The 13,091-nt window shown below is 37.9% G+C and overlaps 1 protein-coding gene across 3 annotated transcripts in view; it reads right to left on the bottom strand.

Moving 5' to 3' along the window:
* Window positions 1-13,091, bottom strand: part of rgs12b (regulator of G protein signaling 12b) — a 55,380-nt gene that overhangs the window by 12,687 nt on the left and 29,602 nt on the right. For all 3 annotated transcript variants that reach the window (XM_032563917.1, XM_032563918.1, XM_032563919.1), the window contains exon 7: window positions 5,173-5,194. In XM_032563917.1, the coding sequence (XP_032419808.1) occupies window positions 5,173-5,194 (22 nt within the window). The remainder of the gene's footprint in view (window positions 1-5,172; window positions 5,195-13,091) is intronic.

Raw genomic sequence — 13,091 nt, forward strand, 5'->3', positions numbered from 1 at the left:
TTTCTCTTTTGCAACAAAACACCTAGATACAGCACTTTCAGAAGTCCAATAGGTTAAAACCAAGCTACTTATTCACTATAACTTTAATAACTCTTTATATCCTTCAACCGGTTTATATATTTATACTTAATGTCTATATGCTGTGGGGACTTGAACCTTATTAGTGCCCACAATCCTGGCCAATAAAGCTGACTCTGTTTCTAAAAAAAAAGTCGTAATTCTAAAAACACTTGTAATATTCAATCTAATAGGCTTTCTGAATCAATCCATGCTTTATTATTCTTGGGAGAGTCTTGGTCAATCCAAGAATTGCTTGTTTTTCCCACTACTCCGCTGCATTGTGCCCGTGTTCCTACCATTTAGCTCTGATCAGTGTTATATTCATGTTTGATAATAACCAGGCGTCTTGTATAGCTCAGACACTTTTATTAAAGTATCTTTTCATGGATCTGCTCACACAGGTTTCTCACAGGTACGTCACAAAAACTCTCCCCCTCTGTTGTAATATTCTTTACAATTATACATAAGCATAATTCATTCAATCATCACAATCAGGAGGCAAGGAGGGGTGCTGAGAATAACCAGCAATGAGCTGCAGGCCAGACTAACAGAAAGTGGCCTGCTATGTTGAGATAAAAACCAAAAGGAGAACAGCCACGGGGAGGACAGCGGCAGTCAGGTGCCCTGAACAACGCAGAGGCCGTAAATAAATATTTTTTTAAAAATGTGAAAGAAGAAGATTGGACCCACAGCTAAAGTCCTCTCTGATTAAAAACCTCCAATCCGGGCGATCGGTGGACACTTTCAATGTGACTTCTGCTTTTGCACTATCAGTGACAGTTTTCACACCGGATCTTTAAAATTGTTTGGACCAAAATGACTGTTTTTATCCACACATTTCACAGCAAAGTTCTCTTCAAGGGCAGATTAAAATAAACTCCTGAGGCTTCTGCTAAATATTAATGAATATTTATCACTGTATATAAGGAGAAAACATTAATCTGTGTAAACCTGTCTGTGATGTCTAAACCAAGAGCTCTGTTCAGCGTCACAGACCCCAATGCACATATCACAGAGGCAGACCGATAAAACAAAGTTCTCTCAAAAAAATCTAACTAAAAATACACTAAGCAGCGGCTTTATACAGCAGGTTATAATATCTTGTTAAACTGTATTTTTTTGTTTCTCACAAAAACTTGATGTTAGGCTGATCTCACCCAGCAGCTAATATTTCCACAGTGTGTTATTTTATCACCACTCATTTTGCATACTGGCAAAAATGTTCAATTTCACAATGGTCTTAGCAGAGCACCTTCTTCTACCTGTTTCTTTCAAATCCACACTGCTTTGTGTTAGTCTATCACATAAAACCCCAAAAGAAATATTCCATTATGTGAATGAATTTGTGAATGTAATTTGAAAAATTGTTAAATATTTCAAGAGGTCTGAAAACCTTAGCAACAGAGGTTGTTTTTTTTTTGCCATGAGACTCACAGGAGAAATTGTTTAGCATACTTCTTAAATCCAGAATTTAAGCTAGCTCTGCTTAACAGACAGGGATGTAGGTAAAGTCAGCACACAAAAGGTAAACAAACATTTTCCTGTCTTAAATTACTGTCTACACTTTTAATAGTGCAACTTTAAATGGTTTTCTGTTGTAATAAATGGAGTGATTAGCCAAAATGCTAACTGTGCAGTACACACTAAGTAAAAAACCCCCCAAAAAACTGCAATATTTTATCATCAGCCGTAGCATTAACATTCCTCTAAAACCTCATTCTGTATAGTAACTAAGATATTCAATACCACAGTCTCCACCATTCAGTAAGTTTTATTGCTCCTTCTTGCGCTCTACATTTTCCTCCAGCCGGAAAACAATCTATGAAAACTCCTGCGATCTCCTCACCTGGGTAGAGCTGGTAGGAGCCTGTGTGGTGCCAGCGGGGCAGGTATCGAATCCTTTGGGGTAACCAAGCCCCTTCATCCATAATCACCCTATCAGGGGCCCTCTCACTCCCCCCCCCCTCAAAATTTCAAACACTCCAGCCTGAACAAATAGTCCAATAAAGGGCACAAACAGCTGACATCACAGGGAGGAAGAGACTGGAAAAAAGGGGGAAAGCGAAAAAGGTGCAGAAGGAGACGCTGCCGTTGGTTAGCAACCTGGATGACAACCTGAGGAACCACAGAGAGAGTTGGGTCGCAGAAGGCACACACACCTGCATGCACACCCCCACACAGGCACTAGCTTCCAGCTAGGTAAGTGATCCAAGTGCACGCAGGGCTTGAGATGGTAAATAATTCAGAGTCGAGGGAGGGGACACTAAAGCACAAACACAAACTCACGTCACAGAAACACACACACTTGAAGCACAGCATTGATGAAGGGCTCGTTAAAGGAAGGCCACTACTGAGACTAATGAAGCCTGAACCCCAACACTACTACTACTACACACACACACACACACACACGCACGCCCACATACTTACCCACGCCCACACGCACACAGGATAAAAAGCTGCCATTTATACTTTTTGATGATTCAAAGAACCCATGCTATGATTAACCTTCTCAAATGCAACTGTTTAGAGGATTCATAGCAGAAAACTACAGATATAACAGGAAAGAATGACAATAAAGACAATCAAATACTAAAATGTGGTGTCAACACATTTCAGGCTAGACTGCTGAAGGTAAATTCAGGAAGGTTTATTCACACATGTATGGATTACTGACTATCTGGCATACAGACCACATTTATCACGATTCGTATCTTATAGTGAGGAACTCGGGCGTCCCACGGGGGACTATCCTCTCTCTTCTCTCTAACGATGTCACATTACAGAACAGATCCATTCTGGGCTCTATTGTGTTGATTCTGCACATATTTAGTGTGTTACTGTTGAAGAGCTTTAGTGACAACTAGAGTACCAAGTGGTATAAAAAACAACAAACTCAATTCAGATCTTATCACTGCAGAGCAGACATCCCAAGGTGTGACAGCATAAAAAGCTCACAGGACGATAGGGGGTCACATTTTGTAAGGAAGAAATACTAGCAAGGACTGAATGGTGGGGAAAGTCTATGGATTGTATTTCTAAATATATTTACACCAAGTACATCATACCTGTGGAGTATGTAAAACTGAACACAGCAAAATAATATTTATTTTTAAATTTTACAAATAATAATAGGTTTAATAACTACTTTTTGCTGTTAATGCATTGACAATGTCTGTAGGAATAAATTTCAAGAAAGAAAAAAACATGTTGCTAATTATTTCAGACACTGTTCCTCATGTGGTAACCCCTTTTTGGATTTTTTTTACAACTTTCTTTAGCTTGATTATGATAATGCAAGCTAAAAACTCAGTGTTTTTCTCAAAATAAATTTAAGGAACAGACCAATTGATGTTAAGGAAAATAGTTTTTTCCATAAACGTTACAATCTTTATGCTGTTTATCTCTCACACACAAGCACAGAGTGGGTTTAACTTTGCTCATAAATCACAGAACAGTGATTCACTGGTCTTAGTTACAGAGTAAATAAGATCATAAACTTTTCTACATTAAAACTGAGCATCAACTACAAACTGCTAAAAAACCTTTTGTCTACCACTTCTTACATCTTTTATCTCCCATCTGCCCTCAGTTAAGCCTTATATGTTAATTTCTGGCATTTCATCAGAATGTATCCACATACTAATTCATTGCAACATGCAACAACTTGGCAAGAAAAACATGTTGTGACATAGCACATCCATTTTACTTCCAGAGCCAAGTAAAATAGATTTACTTGGCTCTGGATCAAATAAATCCATTTGTAAAGTGGTAAATTCATACCCAAGCGCCATTTGGTTTACGTCCTTCTATAATTTTGCACCTGAATAAAAAGAACAAATCTATATCACTTCAATTTTCTTGGTAGTTTTAAGTGTCAATGCAGAAAGCATTAGGAACACAAATGACATTTGTGTTAGTCTGATTATGATATGTACTATTGATGAAAAATCATGAAAAGGTCAACATGCCATTTTTCATGTATAATTGAATTGCATTCTGTAAAATTTTCCAAAGACTTTATTTTTAACTTTTTCCATTAGTTGAGCTTCTGATCTTTATTTAGGCCAGATGACTCTAATTAAATATGACCAATTAAAAGCAAAATAACCTAGCGTGACCTCCTGTTGGTGGACATTATTTATAGAACTCCTCTAACCAAATTTCCTTTGGTTTCTCTATGAGCAGAATGTAGTAAAGTACTTTGGATAGTTCAAAGTGAGCAAATCCAAATGAATACTGCCTGGTGCAAAACGTCCTGTGGGAGATGGCTCCAATTTGTACTTGGAAATGTCTGATGCAAAACTACTAAAAGTGCAAAGGTTTGAAATAGCTAAAGGGTGAAATCATTATATTACGAGAAATGCAAAAGCACCAGCATCCTTTCAGAGTTCAACTAAACACAACAAATGAGCTTGTTTCTGAAATAATCTCACAACACCAGCATAAAAGTGAATTTTGTCTTTTGCTGGAAAGGAGAAACTAATTTAAGCTCACAGTCAGTGTGTTATGTACAACTTTTTGCTGCATATCTCCACACAGTTAATGTGCTGACACATATGAGACTGTGCATTGATTGCAGCTGTTGAAGAGCAGACAGAGGTGGGGAAGGAGCTGAGCAGGTTGAACCAGATTGTACCCGAATCTGTTTTACCCGAATATGTTTTACTATTTAAGATGTAGAGTACCACTGAATTTGATCTGTTTTGATATGAACCCAAATGACATAAACTCACTTGTCGATTTGATTTGAAACCACTAGAAACAACAGCGAGCACTCACGCCTTTAGTCAGTTTGCAACATTCATTATTCTTTAGGAACTACAGTACTGAGAGGGAAAAATGGCAACAGGAAGAACAAGGAAGTTACCAGCACACTAAAAGGGCTCAAATGACTTTAGAAACAATAAGAAGTTTAGCAGCAAAATACACAGAAAGACATCTACAGGTAAGATTTATTCCTCTTAGTACTGAAGTGTTTAAGTGGCTAAACATAATACTCTACAGTTGGTCATTTATCATAACCCAGTTGTAAGTTCACTGCTGAGATTCAAAATATAATAAGAAAGCATTCTGGCTGGTGTTAAATGTTTAAAAGGCTCATGTACTCACCTCCATCAGAGACAGCCGCGGACTGAAAAAAGAAACACAGAGACATGGGTTAGGATTGTTCCTTGGCCCAGAGCTACACACATTTATCCAGGCTCCCACAGTCTGTGAGGGCCATGAGGCAGCTGCCTGGACATGCACTTTCAGCCACATGGAGGCTGCTACAGGCCAGGTCCCGTCATCGTACACATTTTCACTCCATAACAAGTTAGTGCCCACTCTTATTGTATTCAAGGTGGGTGGAGTCGCCTAAACAGGCTGCGCTTGCTCTGCAGGGAAACTTCCTTGCTGAGGGGGAGGGGCTTACTGTGTGTTTTGCTTTGAAAAAGGTAAAAACGGTGGCATGCCCTCGATTTTACAGTAAGGTGAGATGTTTGACTACATATCCGATATCTAATTTTAACTCAAAGGAGCTTATATAGAGAGTAATATACACGAAAACAACATTTAGATTCTTTGTATAAAATGGAGCTGGTTTCACTTAAGCAATAACCTATGAATGACAATTAGTGTGCAAATCATACAGCACCACAAGCTGATAGCAGTGGATGATATAGCCACACCTGATTGCAGGGAAAACCGACAGTTGAGCGATAATGGCATCGTCTACAACAGGCCTGCTCAGCAATCAAACTAAACAAAAATATATTGGTAAAACATGCTAATATTACAAATATTACAAATAATTATAATATTTATGTACTTCCTGTTGCTATCTGTGTTGTAATTCCCCTATTTAATTGACTTCATAGAAGTCCTTGTATGCAGAACCAAGAGAGTTTGGGCTTAGTAACGGCACAACAAAGAGTTTCTGAACATGGTTTCGTCTTCACTACATAGAGAAGGAAACAAAAAGCCTGCAGCAGCTACTAGATACCAAGTTGCCAATGATAAAGGTAAGTTAACATTCAACCATATGTTTGCGCTCTTCAGTCTGGTTTGTCTGTTTAACTTCTTATCAGCTGATCAGATTCATTAGAGTATAGGGTGCAGCTTATTCACAGGACAGCCGAAAACAATAAGGCGAGTTTTTTTATTTATTCTATTAGATGAAGACAGCAGAGAAACTACAACTTCCTTAACGTCTTCACCATTAAGAGTCTTAAGAATATACAACTTTAGGAAAAAATTAGATGACTAATCTTAACATTTATATAAAAAATACATGAGTAAAATAAAGGCAGTTGTTTAATTTAATGAACTTCCAAGAATATTTCTCCCAAATTCCAAATGAACTATTGACTTTTAGAGCATTTATTTGCAGAAAATGACAAAATGTCAAAAGATTATTAAGCCTCCAATAAAGCAAACACATAAATAACTTTACAAAACATGAAACAAGTGTTTAAACTTAGGAAGACTTCAGAAATTAGTATTTGTTGGAACAATCCTGCTCTTCTTTCACAGCTTTTATGCATCTCGACTTGCTCTCCACCAGTCTTTCACATTGCTTTTGGATTCAGTTAATCAGTCCTTTTTAAGCATTTAGTGATGGGTGATGGATTCACACTGGAATGCAATGACTGTCACACACATACATCTGCTGATAAGAGAATGTTCAGTGGTTTCTTAATTTTTTCCAGAGCCTCTCTTGGAACTTCAAAAAACATTCTTTTTCTAAGCTAATTAAAACAGCTTACAGTATCGTCTCTGCTTGCAATGCTGTGAGGAAAACATTCTCTTTCCTTTCAATAGAAACAATAGTGTCCTATTGTATCTGAGAATATATGGATATTGAGTCCCGTCAAACAATTTGAGACATATTGTATGTTTATTAAATGTTAATTATGCTTGACACAAGCTCTCAAAATTGTTAAAACATTACAAGATGTTCTCTGGCCTAAAACTTAGAATATGTAGTGGAAGTATGCACACCCGGATCAAAGGTTCTTGTCATGTAAAAGATCATTATATATTAGTCATATTTTTCCAGCTTTACATGTGACTCATAGCCTGCAGGATTCACTTCAACAAAAAAATCTTTATGTGGAAAAAAACGTCCAAAAGTTGCAATAACCTAGATACAAATAGGTGCTCACAAGCTGTTACCTTGTTGAAGCAATTTTGTTTGCAAATTTAGCATTCAGTCCTCCTGACTTCACATCAGCCATCAATTGTATGATTCTTATAAACCTATAATAAAGATCAGATGTCCGGGTGGGACAACATTACCAAAAGATGACTCTAAACAAGAGACGTGCAACACTGTGGGGCTGGAGACAATTCTGGCAAGTGTTTGTGTTTTCCATGTGACAACAATTGGCTGTCTTCTCCAAACGTCTGGACAAAGGAATAGGATTACAAGACTGACATATTTTTGTCCAAAGTAAACATCTTTGCCTGTATAAAATCTCCCAAAACCCTGTGGGAGGTGAATGTTTGGGCCACAATTCCAGATGGTATATTTGGCACATGAGCAACAATACAAATTATCAAAAGCACACTGTGACCTTTGGGAAATGTTATGATGAAAGGGATCTTTTACCTAGACTGAACTCTGTTTATTTTCCAGGAAGATATAATTATCTGTTCCAACTGAATGTTAGCATTGGCCCAAAACTTCAGGTGTCTGATAGAAAACCTGAGCAGGATTTTATTTTCGGAATAGTGAATCAAAGCACCTGTTAAAATAAACAAAAAACAACTTAATGACTCAAGAATGAATCAATGTTATTGAAAAGATCAAAACCAAAGTTTAGGTCTAATTCTAGTGATGAAAATTTGTGGTGTTTTATATGGATTTCATTGAAAAAAGATTTCTTCACAATTTGACAGATTTGGAGAATATTTGGACGATATAGTGAATAAACTTTAACAAGTGAGGATTTACAGCTGGTGGACTCGAATATAAAGGCCATTCAACCTGGTTTTCGCTTAAGGGTGTTATTCCACATGTTCCTAATTTAAGAGCCATATTCTGAAATAGGGAAACTGAGTAAACTAATGTAACCCCCCCCCCCCCCCAAAAAAACAGTTATATGATATTTTTGCAAGCCACAAACCAGTCCATCTCAGTGACGGACAGGTGAGCTGTGCAGGGTGCAGCCCACCTCTTGCGCCACGGTTATAGGCCCCCTCACAGCCCTTTGATTTTGAGAAAGTATGGGACATTTTTGGTATTTTTTTGCTACTTTATTGACACAACACATAATAAAAAAGCAACACAATAAAGCTAAACTTCTGTTAGACAAAATTCAGAGTTTCCTCAATACCAGAACAGAGAAACACAAACCATGCACGCAGCACGGATTTGTATCTCAGACATGCTCAGCTGGGATGAGATCATTCAACACAGACATCAGTAATGAAGCTAACTGTGGAACAATGAAAACCTCTGTGACTCAGACAATGTAATGGATAAATATATAAAAAGACAGACAGGTGAGCAAGACAGGACAGGAGAGGTGGGGAGCTGTCCGAGACAGGACTGTCTGCCATTGAGAATATGTGAGGCGATCGAGAAAAACAGATGTAAATAGCAGAAAATACTAAACTAATATCAGCAGGGGAGATGAAAGCATTTGAGCTATCAAGATATTGACTTGTAATGATTTTATTACCCTGCACAGACATGTGGGAGTCTTGTGAATAAAAAGATATTTCTAGAGTATTTTTCACAGCTAGTCATAAGAAATGCTGCAACTTCATTTCTAGGAAATCATGTTTTTCCTCTTTATTTCTTATATTCAATAATAAATAGACTGAACTTAAATCTCAGTGAATTTCACAGCGTGCAAGAACCAAACCAAAACTCAAACTGCTTGTATCACTGCCTGTTCACTGATACAATCAAGTGGAAATCTGAGTTTACATTCAGCATCAGGACTCCTTAGTTAATGAATACCCATGACTCACCCACGAACAAAGAGCCTCCTGAACTCAAACAACGAAGCCATGCTATGTCTACACATGGCAAAACTTTTTAAAATAAGCAGCTCTGTCAAGGGTGAGCCTTTTTCTTATGCTGTTTCTGGCTTTTCTTTAATTGGCAATGGAACCAGCCATGTCCTGTGGGAATGTGACTTTGCATTGTCAAAACAATGCCTCTTAATGATTTAAATTATTACTAAAAAATTATTTTAAGCCAGTACCGGTAATTCTGTTTAAAATGTGAAACATGTTTATTACATAGATTCATAAAACACAATGAACGGCTGTACCTGTGTGTGTTTTTCCTTCAACTCAACTTTCTATTAATGTACATGGAGACAGCCCTTTGTGAACAACCAGATTTTTCAGAAAACAAAAACTGACTTATTTTCCTCATGGAGGGTTTCAAACGAGTCGACAGAGTTCCTCATGACTGCATCAGGCCAAAATGTGGGTTTTCATTAGATGTAAACTGTAATCATCCAAATTAATTTATTGAGATTTACATGTAATTGACAGATAGTTAGAATCCAGTAGATATGTCACTCAGATTCTGCGTCATTCATCACCAGCTATAGAGCTTTCTTTAACTCCTTTTATACTTTTTCCAACTCTTCTTGTTTATTTAGGTTCAGACTGTTTGAGTAAGGTGGACAGAAAATTAGTAAAACACTCAGATTTAAAAATAACAGCAAAATGAGTCTTTAATTGCCAATGAGATGTAAACTGAGAATCCTTTTTAATATCACTGTAAATTAAGTTATATTTTTACTATTTATCAGATCTCTCCCTGGAATAACTGACTAAAGCAAGTCTCATTATATTTGACCTCTTGCTGCAGCATATGTGCTGCTTTGGCTCATCTACATACTGTCCAGATCTTGTCTTGAGCTACTCTGACTGGCCCAGATGGCACGGTTTTGGTCAGTGGGATTAGACATTTGTGTGTCCCTGCAGGTGAAAAAGATCCGATGTGTCTGAACACGAAGTCAGTGTGGCTGAACGAACAGACAGGAACAGCTTAATAACAGGGGCAGAAGTGTGTTAACTGCTCTTTTCACTGATCTAACCTCACATTTCTCACATCTCACCAAATATCAGCCTCTTTGCATCATTAGAGTGAGTGAGGAGTTCTCTGTGGGCTAAACTACTGAATCATATGCCTGACATCTGGTAAAGTTGTGAATTTTTTGTATGTGGGGTCTGTTTCTATGTGTGCGTAGTCATTTTTTAACAGTGATCACTTCCAGACGGACTGTATGTTGGGAAAGTTTGGCCCAAGGTTGAGACCTTAAGTCTGCTCTTCTCGACTTTCATCACCCAATTACCTTGCACGGTATTTTCCCTCTTCCCCATTTTTTTATTTGCCCCCCACCCCCACTCCATTTTCAATAATCTCACTTTTTCTTCCTTTCTCCATCTCATATTACCATAGATTCCTTCTAACCATTGCAGTGAAACACAGGCCAGAGTGACTGTGTTTCCTCAGTCACTCCAGCCTGTGTTTCCCTCCTCTTTTGGCAGGTCCTGGTCATTCCTGACAACCCAGAGAGAATAACTGGGGTTTTCCAGACATTCCCTCTTCAAATGAATCTCCTCAAGACCTACATTTAAAGTGAGGTAGGCTATATAGATGTGTTATAACACCAATAGAAATACATCTATTTCTAGCACATCTGTGATAAAACAGAAAAAAACTACTTATCATCTGATATGAGTATTTCAGTAAGTCCAGAATACTACTTAAAATGAAGATCAGTTACAGTCTTAAACCCAAGTTGTTGACTTTCCACAGATACCAGATGGCACTTGTTTGTTCATATGCTAAAAGGCGTTGTCAGTAGAGTCTGAATGAAGTTAAAAATCTACAAAGAACTCTTTGCTAATGAGATGAAAGTTTTCTTGGTACAAAATCAAAATGTGTCTGGAAACAAATTCTGTGGATTCAAACTTGGCTGCAGTGTCGGATGTCTTCATAGAATATGATAACGCTTCATTTGTTCAGTGAGGAGATTCAAATTGCTGCGGTAGCAAACTGTTGTCAAATAAAGTTAACCGGAGTAGTTATATAATGCGACTGACAGATAAATCTCTAATTTAGGGGGGGAAAGAAAGTAATTGCCCTCTAATCTTTATAACTGATTGGTTGCAGTGACGTGTTCAGGGGAAGTTTAATTATGAAAAGTAAAATAGGTACATCAGAAGTAAAATAGATGCTAAAATGATGAGACCTCCACTTAATTTTTCATAAATTTGTTTTTTTATTGGTGATACCAACAGCATTACGGTCAAAGTCACTGAATTAACACAATGCCTGTTGAAATGCATGGAAGACGTCTGGGTTGAGGCAATGCAGTACTGTGCCTCACCTGTGGTGACGCTGTGTCAACAATACACAATACACATATTCTTCACACGTTGATATTCAAGTTGATTCTGGTGAGATCAAATTACGATATCTACATTTTGTTAAAAAAATTAATTATTTCTTTATCAGACCAAAATTATGCTAGAAAATATAATACACAATAATAATAAAACATCAAGAAAGGGCTAATGATCCATAAATAAGCAAAAACCACTATGCTTTGTAGTTTATAGTTGTAATACAGAAGTTCATCTTTAGTCATGATGTTTATTGGCTGGTAGTTTTAGCTTCCAACTAATCTCCAAAAATTCTAAGAGAAGAAACCAAGAGAGCTAAGACACTGCAGAAAGATAATGACTACTTTTAAACTTGAACAAAACCTTACCTCTAGCCCCTAAATTATAATGTTAAGTTCACGCAAAAAAAAATCAATATCAACACTAAATCTATGTGTCTGGTCATACTGTTTATCTGTTATCCACTGTAGTTTGTGTGTCCTGAAAGGTAAGGTCCTGTTTTTCTTTCTTCGAGTTAAATCCTATTTGATTACATGTTCCTTTTGTTTCCAATTGTCTAGTCATAAAATTATCCCGTTAAGCCACAAGCTTGGCCTGTTCAACTCAGGTTTGGTGCTGAAATTTGCAGCGAGTGGTTAGTCCCTGTGTGTACAGCTCCTTCATTAGTTGTTATGCAGCTTAAACTCCAGGTTTAGAAAACATGAGTACATCTCACATCTGTTACTCTGACAGTTACCATAATATTAATAGTTTAAAGCCATTGTTAAGCAATCTTGAGTTTCCAGAACATGCCTCGTTTTGGTGGATGATGGAAAAGGACAGTCTGTATTAGGGGATGAGACAATGAGAGAGCACTAACACTTCAAAAACAGAAATGTTTATCAGTATTGGAGACTGTGATGGATAAAACAACTTACACACTCCCACACACAAAGACAACACTGTTTGCACCACAGGAGCTTTCCCCTGGCTCCAACACTTCTCTGAGCTGCCACCTTTGGTAAGGCATGAGCTTTTCCCAGATTGAACTGCTCCAGTGAAAGATGATTGAAATATGAAAGAGCATCAACATATCTTAAAAGTCTGTAAACAGCGTCATCACTGCAAGGAGGCCACACCTATAACCCAACAAGTAGCTTGCATACACAGTCCCTAAAAGGTAACACACTGATTCCCACACACACTTACAGCAGAAGAGGAAGCTGGAGGACCAACGGTCTGAGTGAGTGTGTGCCTGTGTGTTTACTTTTGAATATGAGGTGGAATAGTGGCTGCCATTGAAAAGGCTGGAGTCATCCTGCCAAGACTGGCAACGGTGGAGCTGCTCGGCTTTAGAACGCCTCGACACAGAAATGGTGGCATGAAAAAGAGGATTTGGTTCTAATAATCAAAAGTGAGACGAATGATGTGGCTCAGGTGTTAATACATGAAACGTGCCGGACAAGAAGAGCAGTAGAAACATCAATAGTTCCTAAACGGTGACATTCTCTATGAAAGACTGAGGTGAGCCCAGAAATCCCCGCAGCTCACGAATCGATACCTACCCTCATTGACAGGGAGGAATTCAGATAATGGTTTTTCCTTACAACAGAGAGACACAGGAGATGTGACTCAGAGTCTGAGCCAGTGAGAAATGTCTGTTATACTTGGGCTGGTGCCTAAAACAG

This window comes from Xiphophorus hellerii, chromosome 5 (genome assembly GCF_003331165.1).
Source record: "Xiphophorus hellerii strain 12219 chromosome 5, Xiphophorus_hellerii-4.1, whole genome shotgun sequence".
NCBI lineage: Eukaryota > Metazoa > Chordata > Actinopteri > Cyprinodontiformes > Poeciliidae > Xiphophorus > Xiphophorus hellerii.